The 20,670-nt window shown below is 34.3% G+C and overlaps 1 protein-coding gene across 4 annotated transcripts in view; it reads right to left on the bottom strand.

Moving 5' to 3' along the window:
- Nucleotides 1-142: 142 nt before the first annotated feature.
- Nucleotides 143-20,670, bottom strand: part of LOC148300197 (5'-3' exoribonuclease 1-like) — a 36,790-nt gene continuing 16,262 nt past the window's right edge. Inside the window, exons 15-32 of one of the 4 annotated variants that reach the window (XM_088275120.1) lie at nt 20,511-20,663; nt 20,365-20,432; nt 18,804-19,012; nt 17,747-17,894; nt 16,822-16,943; nt 16,111-16,286; nt 15,347-15,545; nt 14,590-14,682; nt 13,690-13,862; nt 13,056-13,122; nt 12,269-12,372; nt 11,384-11,474; nt 9,544-9,627; nt 6,891-7,043; nt 5,939-6,097; nt 5,205-5,302; nt 5,009-5,126; nt 143-1,101 (exon numbers count right to left, since the gene is read on the bottom strand). In XM_088275120.1, the coding sequence (XP_088131246.1) occupies nt 1,018-1,101; nt 5,009-5,126; nt 5,205-5,302; nt 5,939-6,097; nt 6,891-7,043; nt 9,544-9,627; nt 11,384-11,474; nt 12,269-12,372; nt 13,056-13,122; nt 13,690-13,862; nt 14,590-14,682; nt 15,347-15,545; nt 16,111-16,286; nt 16,822-16,943; nt 17,747-17,894; nt 18,804-19,012; nt 20,365-20,432; nt 20,511-20,663 (2,299 nt within the window). In that variant the 3' untranslated portion in view covers nt 143-1,017. Of the gene's footprint in view, nt 1,102-5,008; nt 5,127-5,204; nt 5,303-5,938; nt 6,098-6,890; nt 7,047-9,543; nt 9,628-11,383; nt 11,475-12,268; nt 12,373-13,055; nt 13,123-13,689; nt 13,863-14,589; nt 14,683-15,346; nt 15,546-16,110; nt 16,287-16,821; nt 16,944-17,746; nt 17,895-18,803; nt 19,013-20,364; nt 20,433-20,510; nt 20,664-20,670 lie in introns of all 4 variants that reach the window. The other 3 variants (XM_088275119.1, XM_088275122.1, XM_088275121.1) reach the window with 3 other exon arrangements.

Consider the following 20,670-nt stretch of genomic DNA (forward strand, 5'->3'; position numbering starts at 1 on the left):
ATCTTTGTCAATAAAGTCTATTGACACAATTCAACATAATCTGTACATTATAATAAAATATGCAGTAAAATAATGAACCTATATTATTTCATCATTGTATTTGTAAGCAGGTAAAAAGGGGTGATTAATAAAAACAAATAAAGATAAAATATTATGTTATATTTGATTGATTACCATACCATTGAAATAATGCGTTAACATTTATGAGACAATTCGCTAAAATATAACTTTACACGACTGTACATCAGTGATGAGAAATTGTATAAAGAAAATATTACCTCTTAGATACTAACGTGATCTATTCTTACATTAATACACACTTATATTGTTTTTTCATTTATAACTTTGTACTTTAGGAAATACACAAATTTTACATTACCTCAAAGGGTATTACAAATGTCATGCAAATATCATTCATCTTTAGTGTCATCATTCCACAACTCAAAACATATCATCTGGAAAGAAAATACATAATTGCAGACAAATGTTTTTTTTCAGTCAAAAAGCTAAAGATAAAAGTTTATAAAGATCTCTTACAAAATCCAAATAAAAATACTTGTATTATTTAATTTTAGTATTGTAAAACATAGAATTTTTCGCTAGATTTTGTTACATATTATACATACATATGATTCATTTTTACAAAGTAAATCAAAATTATCTATTCGTTAATTTCAAGTCATTTTCTTGAGTCAAATTAAAATTATAATAATAATAACAACCCTACCAATAGCGGCACGTAGTATGACGACATAATAAGAGCACTAAAAATTGTGTATAAAAACATTATTCACAGATAAATAAATACAAGCGGCATTCTCACAGACAACGAAGAGTCCACTTAAAAAGAGTAAAATTGTAATTTAATCTAAAAATATTTTGTATCGAAATGAACTCAACGTCTACGTTATAATACAATTACATATTACTAGCTTTGAACAGTGACAAGAACACAAATAACACGAGGTAATTCATTAGTATTCATAAGATCACATAGAATAAAACATGGAATGAAATTTATTGAGCTGGCTGGAAGTTGGCGGCGATCCTTGATTTTTTCTTTTTAGGTTTTTTCTTGGATGAATTTTCTGCATTTGTTACCTGAAACATATATTGCGACAATAAGAAATCCGGAATACATACTTGTGTTAAAAATAACACTTAGATAAATAAATGAAACTTTCTATAATCAATATTTGAGGCACAAAACTTTGTGATTTTTTTTTTTCGTGAAACTAATATTATTTATCTTATTATGACTCAAACTTTTTTCTTTGCTTGCAAAATGTCAACATAAAACCTAATTATTTTACCTAAGTTGTAATAAGATACAAGGTAATTTTATAACAAAATTAATTTCCATGTATCGTATTATCTATTTTTAAATCAAATTACCTTGGAAAATACCACATTTCTTTAAATGAATTTGACACGTTTTTCAATACATTCTGGATCATTATTAAACACCGGAACAAAAATACAGTGATTTCACAATGGATTTCAAGAAAAAGTGGCACAAAACAAGTAAAATTTAAATTAAAAATGCATAGATTACCTTATGGTCAATTTATAGTGACTGTTTAATTTTTTGTTATAAGATGTAATGGTGCAAATGGTGTCACCTCATAATTTTATATAATTTATTTAAATAATATCTCACAAGTTGTAAATATAAATATATTTCTAATGTGTTCCTCATTGAGAGATCCTGTGTTGCCATATATATTTTTTTACCCAATATTTGCATTAAAAAATAGAACTACAAGAATTTTGAATTTGAACTGTGTCTTTGCATCTTTCAGAATTGTTTAAATTTGTGATAATCTTAAGTTAATATATTAATTAAATCATACATTAAATATTAAATTAGCAAATAAGTGGCTTTAATATCTTAGGAACATATATTTTTATGATTGGCTTTTTTGTTGTTGTTTTATAAATAGAGAAATTATGCAAAAAATATGTAAAAAAAATGAAACAGCAAGTATGAACATAAAATAGTGTTATCCAAGGTATTAATGATATACATATGTAAAACAAAAATGATTTTTTTATGACTGGAGTTTAGTGCGTTGATTATCAATACCAAAATTATAATTTTTTTAAACTAATTTCTAAAGAAGGCATCCGAGAACATTCCTCTAGTTGTGTAGCATGTAATGTTAGTATGTTTGTAAATAAACCACTCATACCCTTGTTAGTACGTAATACTACCTAATGATTTTCCCCTAAAGTAATTCAATAACTATTTTTGCCTATTTTGCTGAAATACAGGTATGTAGTAATTTAAAATGATGATGCTCATCAATTAGGTTTTGCAAATACCAATGAGGTTTTATTGTTAGAGAACCTGTTTTAATCGAGGCGGATACAATAGACTAAAAGTTGTGGAAGGCATACTAAGAGATGGATCTTGAATTCAAAATAATTTTTGTGTGTTCAATTGTCAAAATATGAAAAGGTTATATTTTGAGCAAATGACGAATGGTAAATCGAGTGAATGGGTGTTGTGAGACACACAGAAACCTGGCAGGGGTGGGCGACTTCATCTTATAAGAAAGGAGAGAAGTCTCTTGCATTGAAGGCCTTTATTGCAATTGTTGGGGGAACCACAGAACGTTTTATAAAAAACCAAAAAGCGAGAATTGCGAAATGTCGCCCATACCGGGACCACACAACAACAGTTCTGAAATCAAATCCGCACAAATATTGATTTACATACTAACCCAACTCCCATCGTCACAATGCAAAACATTCGTACTTTATTTATTTTTAGGCGCATCGATTTGCAGAAAACAAACATACAAATTTTATTTAAATTATCATAAAACGAACTAATTAACTGGCAGAGAGAATTCCCTCTATTGAATGCCACACAATTCTGCTTTTGCAAATAATTCTTGCCTCTCCCACATTCATGCCACTCCTCACACATAGCCGTCAATTATTCCAACCCACAAAAGTATAGTTGAAATACTTGATCATGCCAAGTTTTCCTCCATCTTTCCCTGTTCCTATTTCCAGGTAAATTCGGCTCATTTGTTTTACTCTTATTTCTTCACTCATTTGATTCACATGCTAAAACCATCGCAACACACTTTCCTTAATTTTATCCATAATGCTTATCTCAGCATTGCATTCTTTACATGTATCACCATTCATCTTTTTACCGCACATTCATCCGCACAAGAGATCGCATTTTAACTACATTCAGTCTCCTTGAATCCTTCTTTTGGCAACTCCATGCTTCACTTTCATATATGAGATTTGGTACCAGGACTCCGCTGAAAGGCTTTTATTTGCCATAACTGATTTTAGTGCACCATTCACTCTGTTCCCAGCATTCATTCTTCTTCCTATATCTTTGTCAGTCTTTCCATCCCTAGAGAACATACTTCCATTTAAAAAAAATAATCATAGTAATATTAATCAAGGTTACTATATAAATGTTTACTTAATACTTCACAAGTTGTTATAAATAAGATTATATGTATTTATAATGTGCTCTTGATAAGTTAGCAAATATGCAGATAAGGGAATATTGAAGATTGTTGCAAAACGTTAACCCTTCCTTTCCGCTGATGTGTAACTAGTACACATTGCTTGTAATAACTTTAATATCTCCATAAATATAATAAGTTCAAAATTTAGGTAATCCTCCATAATACATTTACGCATTGAAAGATTTTTTTTTAAACAATTACTACTTATCAGGCACAATATAAAGATATTTTGTGGGAATTTGGAAAAAATTGACATGGGTTTATTCATGCTAAAAAAAAAAGCTATGCGACGGTATTCACATCTCACTTATTTTACTTTACTTGGTTATAAAGGAACGCGAGATATGCCATCTCAGTTGTGCTTCTAGTAATGGACTGAGTCGAGACTTGCGTCAGCAGTAGCTTACGGGCAGCCAATCAAGGTAGTTGTCTCGTTCGTTTGTACAAAGTTTCGATCCGATCTGTACAAAGTTTTTTGGCATATCGCGCTCTACCAAAGTAAGCAAATAGAATGCTTGTAAGCGTCTTCCGCTCTCTACAAACAATATGCTAAAGACGCTTTTAAGACAGGTGCTACGGCGTAGTTGGGTAGACGCTCTACTGCGAAACTGGCGACGAAGGTTCGATTCTCGCCAATTGCTAAATAAATTCAAGAAAGATTTATTTTCAGTTGGTCTGGGTGTTTGGGATGTGTTTTTCACATTTACCTTCCCTGTCATTACTATCCTACCTGCAGAAAGCCTCTAAAAGTAAGAGACTTTGCAGGTTATTCCTCAAAAAAATATGTAAAATAAGCATTTCCAGCAAACAATGTGTTAAGATTTTTGAAACAGAAAAGGTTATGTATATTTGTTCATTAACACATTGTAGTCGGGCGCTTCGAACAATAGACTCTAGCCTGTAGCAGATGTTTTTCGCGATTACCGCAAAAATATATTACTTTCTTAAAATTGACACAATATCAAAACCAAATAATATTTTCGATTGAAATTTTCAAAGAAATCATATATGACATTTGATCATCAAAAATAAATTATAATCATAATTTTTAATTAAGTATTCCGTATTTTACAATTTTAGAAGCATTGTAAACTCTAAAAAATAGTCTTCTCCTCCGAGGTATCATTCCTTATTTGTACAATGCTAATATATTCAAATAATAAAATACCAAACAGTAAACAAAACAGTGCGAGGGGTATGAAAAATAGTCCAATACGTGAAATGACTCAAACTAAACTGGAGATTGAGATCGCATAAAAACTCTAGATTTCTGGCGACGCCTTTACAAGCGGCACACTAGCCAATCCGGACAAGGCATCTCAAATAACGTCGACAGACTGTCGCCTAGCACCCAAGTAGCAAATTACCCTTCAACGCGTTCGACAGTCGACAAAAACGGCATTTGCCGTGTCCCGACGACAACGTGTTAATATTGTGCTCATGTCATATATGTACTACTTTAAGTAAATGTTATTTGGCAATTGACAATAAAATGAAATCCATACCTGAGCAGCTACAAGTGGAACATTTGGCACTTCCCTTGTTGGTTCAATAACCGAGTTAACTTGATCAACTTTGTTATAATTTTTCTTATAATTTTTGTTGCCAATGGGAGCGCTGCTTCTAAAATATGAAAAAAAGGTATTCAACAAAAATAATTGTATTTTGTTTTTTTTTTATTTGTTTTTATTTTTAAATTACCTTTGTCTTGTCACGGCTTGCAACGGAATAAATGGTGCTGGAACTTTAGGACTGGATTGCGAATTTTTTGGAATCCCTCCATTATTGCTTAGCACAGCCTAAAAAATAACGACGGTACAAACTCATTTGCATGTAAAAGACTGATAATGTACCGTGTATCATCATATAATCGTTGTATGACAGAATCGAAAACAAAAATATTAGAAAGGAATGAAAGGCTGAACTAGGGATAATTGAAAAGATTAGTAATAAAAGTTCTTTAAGGTGGTGTGGACATGTGGAGCGAATGGATAGCGAGAGCATGATTAAGAAAGTTATTTGGCGAATGTGAACGGGAGAACAAAATAATGTTATTTTCACATTTTATGTTATTTATTGTTTTGGCATTCAGTTTGTGGTAGGACAAGATTAAATTATAAATAAAACAGTTGTTTTTTACCAATTGCATACTACATTTTATTTTTGACGACTAGTTATGGAAACCTCATCTACGGTTTTTAATATAAACTGTAGATAGAAGCATCTGTTGCTTACGAAACTAGTTGTTAAAAATAAAATATAGTACTCAAAAGTGGTAAAAAATAAGTGTTTATTTATAATTTTTTACATTTTATTTCTTCATTGTATTTGTCATATGAATTTTAGAGGCATGTACACCTCATCTTGAGGATCGGAATAAAGATAGATAAATAATTATCGGTTACAAAAACAATAAAGAAGATAGTTTAACATACGTTTTGGAAGTGAGGTATATTCCTGTTCTCATTCTCAATGAGCATCTGCGGGAAGGGTAGCTGGAGATTGCTGGGTGCAACTCTGTCGCTGGTATTGCTGTTGTAGAACTGCTGGGTGGGAATCTTGGGAACTGGACAAGGATTGAATCCCGGAATAACCTGAAAGGAAAGCAACAGACATTATTCTTTCTTCTTCTATGTTCGCCCCCTACGAGGAGATGTCTCCAAGTAACTGTCTCGTCTCACATCTCTTGGGCTTCCTCCCAGGTCAGTCCGGCATCTCCAAGCTCCGCTGAGTATAGTTAGTGAATGGTCATCAGCGGTCTTCCAAGGTGCCGGAATCCTCGAGGTTGGAAGAAGAGACACGAGGAGTTAATGCTCTCAGGTGGAATTCTAAGGGCATGTCCTAACTCTGTCCATCTTCTCTTTGGGACATTAAAAGTTAATAAAGTATACAGAACTTCACTTGTATTGCTACTCAAGTACTGTAATATATATTAGATTGAAATGTAAAAAGTTGAAAATAATGTATGTACATATACCTTAACCCTTTGAACGCGTTAAGCAAAAAATAAAAGTTGAATTAAAAATGCAAATTTTCCATAAAAAATAAAGTATTCAATAAAATTCCTTTTATTTCCTTTTATTTGTTTAAGCCATGTGCATGGTTCGTAAAAGCCATAGACCATAGTCCATTTACACGTCGAAGGGGAAAAAAATTCGGGCGACTTTAGTCGATTTATGCGTTCAAAGGGTTAAAAGAAACAACGTCATATGATACTTCATTAATATTAGAACCATATGAACAAGAAAAAACACCAAAGGAAAACACACAGATAATGTATTACAAATTTCTAGGTTAATTCAAACTTATTAAAATCCGAGCAGACCAATTAGTTAGAATTTCCAGGTTTCCACTGTATTTATAAACCATTATCAAATAAATACTTACATTGGGCATTGGCGGAACGAGGGGTTGGGGAATGGTGTTATTAGGATACACCATCTGCAAGAAGTTTTGGCTCTGCGGCGGCCCGGGATTACTGCTCCCAAGATTGTCCAGAAACGGGGGCGGGAATCTGCCGTCCAATGGCGGGTGTGGAGGCTGCGGGAAGAACAACCAAACTATTATTGTGAAATCCGTCTCCGTCTGGTCAGTCAGTCTGGTTGCAATATCTAAGACTTGGAATGTGTATTTGATTACGCATTTTTATTGATTGTTGTGCGGTATGATCGATAATCATGAAATTATCCCAAGCATTGGTCTGTATATTCCCGATAGTTACCTAAGACAGCGTCGGCATGATTGTTTCACATTCCTATATACAGGACCAACCTGCTGATGGTTATGCCTGTAGGAAAAGCTACCGCTTTGTTGAACAATATCACACTGGACATTCCATGTGTCTGAAGTATTCTGAAGCGGGATTCTTCTACATATTTAACAAGAGTCTCTTGCTTACTATTTTATGTATAGGCCTTAACTGTTAGTTTGTAATGTAAATATTAATTATTGAATAAATTGAAGACGACTTCCTGTCAGGGGTGCCACAAATTATGAGGGGCATATGTAAAACAAGGTCACCAAAATCTACGCTACGCAAAATCTGGTAACACTGTCGTGTTTGTTGATCCTTCCTCCACCCCACTGCATAAACGGCATCTCGCTAGCAAGCTCAGTGTAGGCGCAGCACCCATTTGCGATGGGCGCCCCGCTTGTTGTTCCCGCTAAGTACGAACCGCATTCTGTCATTAAGTTTTTGCATGCAAAGAAGGTTGCTCTGATTGAAATTCTGATTGAAGTGTACAATCCAAGGTGCATTAATGTGAAAAATGTGCAGAAGTGGTGCAGAGAATTTTCCATCTGTCTTCCCCTACGGAAAGCTGCGTGATGGTTAGTTAGTTTTTTTTTAAATTTTATTTTTAACCTCGTTCAAATCCACAATTTCACATGTAAAGAAGACCCTTTTCAAAAGTCTAGTATGAATCTAAAAGTAATAACATCAAAGCGCAACAGAGTAAGTTAACACATTGACTGCCAACTACGAGATAACTCTAGGATTGCGTTCTTTGCTAGGACGCCGACTATGACTGATCTCCTACTGTGTTTACTTGCCATATTCAAACAGCTACAATAAAATTCCTAGTATATCAGTGCTAATATGGATAGATGGCGCATGAAAAGAGAATGAAAAAATCAATTCTGGCTTACATGAAAAGAAAATTTATTAACCGGATCCACGCGGCTCGCATAACCGTTTGTGTTTTTACAAGACATGCCCCATACGCGGCTGACATAAGCGTTTGTGTTTTCACTTTGCTCCAAGTTTCGAACCTCAGTTCAACTTGGAGGGATTTTTTCATGGTGTGGAACTTTGGATAAAATAATACGTCAATCCTCGGCCTTATGACATCTGTTGAAATATCTGACTAATAATTTGTAATATCACAAGGATAAATAAAACAACAGATCCCTGATTTTTCTTGCAGTCGGTAATTAGTCCGCGCCATAATCATGCCCTATATCTGTCTCACTCTCGACGCTACGCATCGCCAGTGGGTAAGAGTGACACACGATGCGTGCTTTGATTTATTTATGTTACGATCTAATTTGTTTATATTACGATATATTTCAAGAATAATGTGACACACGTGTATTATAGAGTACCAAAAAGGCACAATGAATCCCATTGAACATTTTTGTTTAGGAAAATAAATCGTTTCATAACTAAATACATGATAAAAGTAATAATTTAAAAAACGGCGAAATACAGCCGCGCACGAGCGTCTCTTAGGAACAAAGTTAACGCGTTTAAAAGGTTAATATTTTTTTAAAAATATAATTATAAAAAATTTATGCAAAATCAAGATATTTTTTTAAATAATTGGCTTTTCAGACCAGAATTCTGAAAATTGCCATAGCAGTCAATGTGTTAAGGATTCTACTGCAGATTTAATTTACGATACAAAGATATAGATATAACATACAACAACATACTGAACTCAGTGAAAATAGTACAGAAAACCATAATTAAAGTCAACTTAAAAAAAAAAAAATATTTCTAACAAAATTATTATTCAAAAAATTTTAAGTCCCAAATATAGAATCCATTTATAAAAAAAACGCAGTTTTTGAAATACTAAAGGGTGACAACTATTTAAATTTAACAAAAAATTTATCATCGAGATTCTCAAACGATTTTTCTACTCCAAAATGCAACACCAAGCAATTTCAGCAAAACTTCAAATATTTGGCAATCAAACATTTCAATAAACTCCCTAAAGAAATAAAAAAAATAGATGATATAAAAATCCTTAAGAAAAAAATTAAAGCTCCTGTACATTTGAATCTTAAAAAAAATATATAAAAAAAAACTATTATATCTTTTATTATATAACATTAAACCACGAGTGTAAGTCCCTTTCAAAGCACAAGAGCACAGACTCTTTTATGGAGAGGCACAGCGAATCGAAATATAAAAGTTCTCCATATGTATAAATGATTCAAATGTTATTATGTTATAAATATGTAAAAATGTAAATATATTAATTAAATGAATAAAAAAAAAAAAAAAAATAGATATACACATGTACAGGTAACTTACTTGGGCTACAGTGTTATTTGCTTCGCTGATTTTAAGTAAAGATTTCAGAAGCTGTGTATAGGAATCATCAACAGTAGTTTGCATCTGAAATGATCCAAAAATTATATAGGATAAATAATCAATTAAGATAATATGCATGAATACACAACTATAAGAATAATTTTAAAAAATTACACGATGTACAAACATCGGGTGAAATGTCTATTTCAAGTACATTCATAAAAGAGAACAGAAGACTTCTAACCCTTATCCGCACCAAATGGTGCATAGGGCACTGCATCATAGCGACGCGGTGTTATCTTGATCGTTAATTGCATGAAAGCAAGGTGATCAGCCCTGCGCTTCTTGTACCAGTCCGGGGTGATATTAAATAAATATGAGAGTGAATATCGGCGATATTTATTTTTACCCCCCCGGGAATCGAACCCGGGACCTCCAACACGGTAGCCAAACAGAGGTGGACGACTAGAAAGAATGGAATAGAAGACTAGTCATTTAAAATTCAAAAGAGCCTTTTTTATTTATTTATTTTTTTAAATCATCATGCCGATATTGCATATGGAAAATCGGTGAATTATTTTTTAAATTTGTCATTTCTTTTTTTGAGGTATTTTTTAAGATTAGATCCCATTAATTAAAGGAGATTTAACTATACAGTGTGAATGACAGATTTGTGAGTGTTAATTTAGGTCAAGTTAAAAGAAGAACCATACGTATTCCCAAACTATGATCTTAATGTTTATTATATTGTAGATAGAGTGAGAATACTCGGGTTGTGGTCCCGTGGTTAGTGTCGCGGACTCTTAAGTCAGCGTTCGAACCAACTCTACCACAATTTGATACCTATTTCTAATAATGAGCCGCTCAGGCTCACAGAAATGGTATGTAATTGAAATATTTGTGTAAATAATAAAAACACAAATATTTCTCTTTAATAATAAAATAATAATAATAAAACCCTTATCCGCACCCCAATGGTGCATAGGGCACTGCGTCATATAAACGCAGTGTCATCTTGATGGTTTACACATGAAGGAAAGGGGATCAGCCCTCCGCTTCAGGTACCAGTCCAGGGTAATATTGAATAAATATGACAGTGAAAAAATCACTTATATTTATTTTCCCCCCCTTGGGAATCGAACCCGGGACCTCCAGAACGGTAGCGGAGCGTGCTGACCATTACACTACGGAGGCGGACAAAATTTAAATATCTTTAAAAAAATAAAATACTCCAAAAATTGGCGTAATTTCAATTTGCATAATTTTGACATAAGCGCATTTGAACAATTGATAAATCAAGTTTTGTAAACCCGTTTATCAAATCAAATTTTACTCTAATATTCTTTCTCTCTCCGCCTCCGTAGTGTAATGGTCAGCACGCTCAGCTACCGTTCTGGAGGTCCCGGGTTCGATTCCCAAGGGGGGTAAAATAAATATTAGTGATTTTTTCACAGGAATATTTATTCAAAATTACCATGGACTGGTACCTGAAGCGGAGGCTGATCACCTTTCCTTCATGTATAAACGATTAAGATAACACTGCGTTTATATGACACAGTGCCCTATGCACCATTTGGATGCGGATAAGGGTTTTATTATTATTACTCTTTCTTTCTAATATTTGCTCTATTATTTGAGGGTTTTTTTCTTGAAATAAAACCTTAAATTCATTATTATTTAAACCCTTATCTGCACCCGATGGTGCAAAGGGCATCATATAAATGCACAATAATATAATGCATATATATGTTGATGTGATAAATCTTACGGTTTGTGGTTATAGCGTGCACATTCCATACATGTATTAAGTAGAAATAGTATTAGGATATTTTTTATTTACCGTTGGCGCAGATTGGACCATTTGGGGCGGAGGGGGGTGTTGTGTATTTCCGCCCGGAAAAACGTTCGGCTCTTTAAAGTTCTTGGTTGGACTGAAATAATTGTATACAACGGATGAATACTTTTCAACTGGCAACATTTATTATTATTACAACTTGAATATACAGAAAAGACACTTATTTACTCATCAGTGTGTGGGTTATGGATGTTTGCATTAACACATTGTGTATGGTGTGCACATATTTGTGCGTTTCAGAAACCTTGTGTGGTGGCGGGGTGCACATTTTTGTGCATTTCGGCTACCTTCAATTTAGTATACAAAAAACACGTCATAAACTTCTAATCTCTTGGCCTTTTTGCTTTTGTTGTGTAGTGGATAGATGTCGTTGTAATATAAAAAATAATACTGATATTTACTGGTTCAAAACATAGCTAATGGTCGTAATCTGTTTTGAAGGAAATGTTACAAATTAACTTTAAACAATGGATACAGACGGTGCGTTTTTTTCTTTGTTCTAAAATGAAATAAAATACAAAGATCATTGTCCTTTACTTAAGTCGGCAGTTGGTACTTACAAAGCAATAAACGCGTGTGGGGAAAGCCCATAAATCATTTTTTATTCGCAGATTTTGAGTTTTCGGCGGTTGTTAAACTGTGTTGTTATTTTCTAATATTTTATTAGTGTTTTTAACATTTTTTTTACTTTTGTGATTTGTGGACTAACATGATTTTATTTTGAGACGTTAGAGACCATTTAACCATTTTTGTATTGTTTTCGAGTTCAACCTCAGAGCATTCTTGTATTATAATAAAACAGCTGTCTAATGTCGCCCGCCTCAAGATACAGTTTTATCAAAACATTGCCGTAACTAATGTGTTAATTACCTGTTGTAATTTGCGAATGCTGAATTATGTCCATCATTATGTCTCAGTATGTTGAATCCTTCGGCACGGTTGTTTGAAGGAGATGGGTTGATATTGATCACAGCCTGTAAAACATTCATAATAAATACAAGAAAAAATGCTCCTCACAATGAAATTTTCATACAAAACATATAAAAATGTAGAATTTCTTAACTTTTTTTTCACATCTTATCAAAGATAAAGAAGAATATGGAAGTCTGGGCATTTACGGGGCTGACGATAGCCATAGGCTCGTTTAAGTGATCGCTTTACACACGCGAGTAAAGTAAAGTGATCACTTAAACCAGAAAACCTTTACCTACGTGTGTAAAGTGATGCCAATGATGGTCGTCAGCCCCGTAAATGCCCAGACTTCCATATTCTTCTTCATCTTTGATGAGATGTCTATAATTGGAAATAATCCAGATTGATTCAGCAGTTACTTTGTGGCAATATCTATCCATTTATTACTAAAATTTTACTTGGTAAATACCGCTATTTCTTAAAATTTATTGTGACATGTGTTTCAATGACGCTGGAAAAAGTAGCAGAGGAAGACGGAGGAAAACTGGCATGATCGAGTATGTCAAATAATTGAAAGCAGTCAGGTCAGGAGTCGAAATAATCAGGGGGTATGTATGAGGAGATCCATGAATGTGGAAGAGACAAAGAATGTTTGCAAAGACAGAGTGGTGTGCTATTATTTTATCACTGCCTACCCTTGCTCATAATAATAAATAACAACCACATATTTGATAGAATAACATACCTTATCATTCATTTTATTAAACAAAGAACGGCCATGTGTTATATTCAGCAAATTAAATCCTTGCATTCTGAAAAATAGAGAAAATTCATTGAATAAGTATTAAAAGAGTGTAATATTTTTTGACATCTCATCAAAGATGAAGAAGAATATGGACGTCTGGGTATTTACGGGGCTGATGACCGTCATAGGCTGGTTTAAGTGATCATTTTACACACGTGTAACATTCACCAATTCTATCCATTATTGACACAATACACAAATTCTTTGAAGTTCTATATATATGAACCAATTTTGAAACATTATTCTTGAATCACTAGAACTTCACTAGAGACATCTATTGGTGAGATAAAATGAAGCTTTTTACTGAGCAAACTCTTTTATTTGTATGTGAGGTCCGAATCCTGACATTATATATTCATGTATATTCTTCTTCATCTTTGATGAGACGTCAAAAAATAATATGAAAATAACTCCTGTAGTAGGAGATAATCCAGATTTTGTGAACAAGTATTTGGACACACTCAAAATGTTGTATTCAAAAAGTGCCCTCGACACGGGAAAACCCAGTGAGGGCAACATTACTGTAAATTGTAATTATGTGCGTCATGAAAAATAAATAAATATGGCGACATACTTGAACATTCTATTATCCCCAACTCCGTCCGAGTTGATTCCTCCAAGAAAAGGTTTGTCGAAAAGAATTTGGTATATGGGCTCGGTGTTCAGTTTGTCCGAGAGACTGACGGAATCTCCCCGGGGGCGAAGTTGGCTGATTGCGACCACCGTCCCCTTCAACCCCAGCGGCACCTACACAAAACAGATATAAATTAACTACCAACTAAATAAGGCTCCACACGATTAAGGCAGCAGCAGGCACCTCAGTGGTTGGAGCGCTACGTGCAGCGCACTCAAGGGATAACTGGAGAAGAGTCATTGCTACTGCAAGGGTCACAACCCTCAGCATTGAGGAATAAGATGAAGAAGAAGAAATAAGGCTAAAGAAAGCATTCAAGTTTTGTAATGACATTTTTTGGTGGACTGCACTTCATATAATAAATTTAATCATAAAGGTGAAGACTGACTGGAGCATTTTGTCGTAACATCGCTCGCGGCGACCGTCAGCAAGCATCCGAAACTATGGATGGAGCGCTCGGCTCGCTGTACTGACTGCCTGAATGCTCGTTACGACGAAATGCTCCGGTCAGTCTCCACCCTGAAGTACACTGTTATGTACTTAAGGGTGGAGTTACACGTTTGTAATATATTTTGTACAAATTGTCTACGGCTAACAACAAACAAAAAACTAGATGGTTTTTATTTGTAAAGAACATAAAAATATAAATTCATCGAGACAATTGTTTCACGTAGACAGTAGTTTGTCAATGCCGTAATAAGGCGAAACAATTGTCTTGACAAATTTTTATTTTTACGTTTTTAAATTTAAAATATATAACAGTGGTGTATGTATGTATGAACTAGTCATATTTCAAAAGTTGAATCTTAAAGTTAAGTAAAATTAAGTAATGTAACTTGCCGTTGACTTGGGATTGACGTTTATGACTCTATCGTATAGAGCGAAAGTAGCGACTGTCGGGTCGGGTAATATGGTGCCCAGGTTGAGTTCCGGCTGAAAATATTCAAAATTATTCATTCATAATACACCTGCAATACATATATATTCTTCTTCTAACCCTTATCCGCACCCAATGGTGCATAGGGCACTGCATCGTATAGAAGCAGTGTTATCTTGACGTTAAATACACGACAGAAAGGTGATCAGCCTTCCGCTTCAGGTACCAGTCCAGGGTAATATTAAATAAATATTAGACTGAAAAATTTCTAATATTTATTTAAACCCTCTTGGGAATGGAACCCGGGACCTCCAGTATGGCACAAATATATGGAATGAAAACAAACAAAACAAAATCAAATATATTGTATATACCGCGATTGATCAAGGGATCTTAGGGAGTATGTATCCATTAAATCATTAAATAATGGAACCAATTTTATTTTTATCAACACATTTCAGATGGGTATTTTTTACGCCTGCGGACCGCTGGCGACGGGATTTGATAATTATGTACATATAATGAAGACCTTAACAAAGAGATTGGTATATAATATTCATATAAAAACATTGGAAAATTCCTTCTTTTCTGCCTTTGAAAAGAGGCCAGCGCGCGGATGTAAAAATACCCTTCCCATCCTTAAGCATCAATCGACAGAACGGGTAGAAATACCTTTCCCGTCCTTAGTGTGTGTACATTTTTTTATGGGATATTCTTTACCTTGTATAAAACATGAGGTTTAACTTGAAGACTGAGCCTCTTCCTTTCGCTTTCCAGCTGAGGCTGTTGCGACGCCACCGTGTCCCGGATGTTAAGGATCTGTTCCGGTTCCAGTCCCACAGAGTCGCAAGCGCGCACCGAGCAACTATTGAAAGGTTGGGCCTTGATCCAGTCACTCACTTCCTTGAGTTTGTTCTCTCTAAAAAGCAAATTATCACACAAATTTAACTAATTTTTGATGAAAAATAGAAATACAATATTTTATTAAAAAAAAAACCTATTGTTTTCGCCTTTACAATGTCAGAATGGTTCAATAGTGTTGTTGAAAGCGATTGTCAAACATAATACGAAAATGTTTGTTTAACTCAAAGTAGTGATAGTAATTCGCAATATATAAATAAAAACATAAACGTATGTATAATACGGTCATTGTTTCATATACCTGCGACAAGTGTTTTAAAAAAAAACATTTAGAAAAGTTTTTCTGTACCCATATTTCAGTACATATATATATATATATATCTACAAACATGAATTTAGCTGCGGTTATACTGCAAAAATGGTTGCCAGTAATAAAGGAAAATAGTACCTAATTAATTATGGTTAAGTACTTAGGAAAAGTACTTACTTAATCATTATTAATTAAGTACTATTATATATAAACTAATATATAAACAATGCATTTCGTGGGTGCATGTATAAGTAAAATTTGGTAAAAGCCCAGACTGCTTATAAATAAATATATATAAAATAATTGTCATTACCCTACGTTGTTGGGAAATAGATCCTGCTCCGTAAAATTATCCTGTTGGATTTTCAATTTAATATTTTGGAAAAGTTCGGGAAATTTCTCAGCAAATGCGGTCACCAAGTCGACAACCTTGTGGGAGTACAGCCAACGGTTATCCACTTTGCGGGTGTAGCCGACCAATTCTTCATTCTGGAACGAGCAAAAGGTGAATATAGCAACATGTTCAAGATTCATCATTATAATACACAAGGACATAACAAAATACATGTGGAGCCGATAAACACAACCAAGTTTAGAGTAAGGTCCTTACAATATATTGCCTTTACCCAAACTAACCAGCTGCCTGGCATAAAATATGTAGAACCCAATCAGGGATGCAAAATAAATGAACTGAAAAAATATTTTATGGAAAGATATTTGTGTTAGTGATTAGTTTTATTTTCTCTTTTTTTTTTCCTTTAAATATGCTTCTTACCTAATGTTTTTTTTATATGCTTATTTACTATACCCGTTTATTGTTTTATATTTTGCCCTGTGGTACTTTTGTTTAATTTTTTATCTTTTTTTCAACTTTCTTGTTTGTGTTTCAGTCTTGTTAACTTTAGTCCCTTGTCCCAAAATGAGAAATGGAAATTACTTATCAGGAATATCATATGTGTATGACTTATGTAATGATTTTCATAAGTTGTTGTAACTTTAGGTGGAAAAGAAAATATTATCAGACCTTTTTAGAAAATTTGATGTTGAGACCGATGTTGACTCTCTGACCTCTGCCAGCATCCGGGTTGGAAGATTGTGACACAAAAATGCAGCCAGTCAAACGAGAAAATAAGAATGGAGCAACACCTGTAAATAAGACGAGTGTTATATTTTTTAACTGCAAATTTTTTAAAACAAAGGGAACTTCACATTTAGTAAAAACATTTCATGCATATTTTGGGTTTATTGACGTAAATATGACTAGTTTCGAGGACTACAGATGTTCTTATCAAGAGGTAAAAATATATAGATAGGCCACACACTATCTGACCTAGTATTTTAAAGTTTCACGGTTTGAGCAGTACGCACGGAGAGTTTAATAAAAAAAATTACAGGTGTGGCTCACTAATGTGTAATTTTTAATTATTAGAATCCATAATATATTAGTCTGTCTCCACAGTGAAATGGTCAGCACATTCAGCTACCGTACTGGAGGTCTCGGGTCCGAATCCTAGGGGGGTCAAATAAATATAATTATTTTTTCTTACTTTAATATTTATTCAATATTACTCTGGACTGGTACCTGAAGCAGAGGGCTGAATACCTTTCCTTCACGTGTTAACTATCAAGATAATACTGCATTTATATAATGCAGTACCCTATGCACCATCGGGTGTAGATGAGGGTTAAAAAAGAATTCATAAATGCTTATTGGGAAAAAAAAAAAAATAACGACATTTGCAAAACTGCAAATTATTAACACTTTCATTCATTACAAAAATTGATTTGAAAATGATGAAAGTAACAAATTATCAATGTTCTAATTTATGGACTTTGACTGGCTCAAAAAAATCAGTGATTGATTTAACATTTAATACATAAATTAAAATGGAGTTCTACAAATTAAACGCCAATTATATAAATAAATCAATCTGTCTTAGATTACATACCACTCTTAGCTGACGCCACTCTGGTGTCCAAGTAGAACGTGGAAGGAGCAGACCCCTGGTTGGGGAGGGGTTGGACTACCGGCTCGGGCTCCATGAATACGCAGATCTTCACTCTCCCCAACTTCTGCACCATACTCGAGTCCACGATCTGTTCAAAAAACACACGTCACATATTGCAATGCAGAATGGACTAGACTAGAGAGATGGAGCATTGTTCAAGCGCAATACTGTATAATGATTGCTACTGAATTGACAAATAACGTTTTTGTTTGATATTGTGTGGTTTAGGACAGTCGCGATCATAACTATAATTCTTAAATTTTTAAACTCTAAATAAATCAAATAATAGGTATAATGAGGCACCGGAAGACCCTGTGATTACGCATTTTTATCAAAGTTACGCGGTATGATCGATAATCCGTAAATTACTTGGAGCATTGGTCTGTAGGTTCCCGATAGTTACCTAAGACAGCGTCGGCATAGATTGTTTCACATTCCTGTATACAGGACCAACCTGCCGATGGTTATGCCTGAGGAAGAGCTACCGCTATGTTGAACAATATCACACCGGATAAGGGTCTTCAGCAGTTTTAGCATACATATAAGAAAAAATCTCACCACTAAAAAAAATGTAATTGAAATATTTTGAGATTCAGAGATCTTTCTTCTAACCTTATCCACACCCAATGGTGCATAGGGCACTGCATCATATTGACGCAATGTAATCTTGATTGTTACTTACACGAAGGCAAGGTGATCACTCCTGCGCTTCAGGGAACAGTCCAGGGTAATATTGAATAAATATTAGAGTGTAAAAACAATCATATTTATTTTCACCACCCCCCTTGGGAATCGAACCCGGAACCTCCAGCACGATAGCTAAACACGCTAACGGCGGGTACTCTCTTTCTTTCTCTGTCTAATAATTAAAGAAAAAAATATGAAAAAAAATTGTATTCACCGGAATGATGAAAAAATGTATACCTCGGATACCACCAATAGATGTCTCTAGTGAAATTCTAGTGATTCAAGTACAATGTTTCGAAAAAATGTATACCTCAGCTATGCATCCATAGTAGGGCCCAGTCTTGACGAAGACCTTGTCTCCGGCGGGCAGGGCGTCCTGGATGGACATGACCCGCGTGGAGTAGATGGGGGCCACCTCGAGGCGGGGCAGGACGGCCTGCAGTGGATACGGACTGGACACGGTGCACCACTTTGCCTCCGTGACCAGTTTACTGTTGGGTCCGATTATATACTGACATCCTGCAAAACGGGCAACTCGTCGTACAAGTCTCGCAAAAAAATACAATAGATGTCTCTAGTGAAGTTCTAATCATTCAAGAACAAGGTTTCTAAATTGGTTCATATATATAGAACATCCAAGAATTTGAATAGTGTGGTTGTCAATAATGCGTAGAACTTATTAGAACTTATAGAACTTAAACCAGCCTATGACGGTCGTCAGCCCCGTAAATGCCCAGACTTCCATATTCTTCTTCATCTTTGATGAGATGTAAAAAAATAATATGAAATACAATGGAATAACAATAGTTATTTATCTAACTAACCATCATGCCGCTTCTCCGTAGGGGTAGGCAGTGAGAATAGAACACCACACCACTCTGTCCTTGCAAACATTCTTTGCCTCTTCCACGTTCATGCATCTCCTCACACACATACCCGCCAATTTTTCGACTCCTAACCTGACCGCTTTAAAGTATATCAATAGTTATTTATGATGAAATAATGTAATAAAATATACATTCATGTGAGAGTATTTTTTTATAAATTACTTAACATCCTATTGACGCAACACTGCTTATCGTGACCCTACTTAGGCTTCAACTTTTAAAGTTTTATAGCCCATGCCTACTCGTGAGTGGATTTACTCTTTATGTTAAAAGTTACTATAATTTCATGTAATTCATGAGTGAAAATTCTAGGTATCTCTCTCAAGTTACATACAACTAAAATAAAAAATGAGAAAAAACATAAATTTCAACATTATACTCAAAATAATCTTTAAGTCAACAACAGGTGGCAGTATAAGTGCCATTATAGAAATAAATGTCACCGTGCTTTAGTTATAAGCGCAAGCGTTCATGTACACCCATAGTCGTCTGAGGAATGTTTTGTTTGGACGACCATGTATGGCCATACAGGCAGGTTAAACACAATAAAATAATAATTAAAATATCTCTCTCATTATTCACCCTTCCTCTTTGTGCAATTTTATTTTATTACATAAAATTAATGATGAATGATAAGGAGAGTGTTATATTATCATAGCAAAAAGTTAACAGTGCTTTTAAAATAGAAAAAAATATATTAATATATTAATCACAATAAGCGTAAAGAAGCAAATAATACTAAAATAACAATGTAATTTTATCCGCGTGAATTTTATTTGACCAGCGACCAGGTTTCATCGTAACCGACATCATCAGACTGGTGATGGTGTTGGTTACGATGAAACCCGGTTACTGGTCAAATAAAATTACATAGTTGTTATTTTATTCTATAAAATGCAGTTCCACCAAGAAATGTCAGTACAAAACTTAAATCTGATAAAAGCCAGTAAATTTTGTAAGGCACTTTATATAATTGTGACCTACCTTTCAATGAGACGGCATGCACTATGATAGTAACATCTCCAACGTCAATTCCCAGGCGATTTGTATTGCTGAAAATAAAAGATATAATATAAGATCCCCAACTGCGCATGCTGTAAGCTATCAATCATTTTTTTTAAAAGACTCACTGTTCAATGATCGTCCTAGTTTGCAGTTCCCACTGCTTTTCATTGGTAGAGCCCTCCGATATAGATGCGACTATGTCATCTTCGATGGAACTATGCTCCCTACGTTCAGCCGTATACTTAAATGTAGTTTTTCGATTTGATACTTCAACAACTCTGGGGA

This window comes from Brachycentrus maculatus, unplaced genomic scaffold (assembly GCF_059751285.1).
Source record: "Brachycentrus maculatus isolate JH-2025_06_01 unplaced genomic scaffold, ASM5975128v1 h1tg000792l, whole genome shotgun sequence".
Classification (NCBI taxonomy): Eukaryota; Metazoa; Arthropoda; class Insecta; order Trichoptera; family Brachycentridae; genus Brachycentrus; species Brachycentrus maculatus.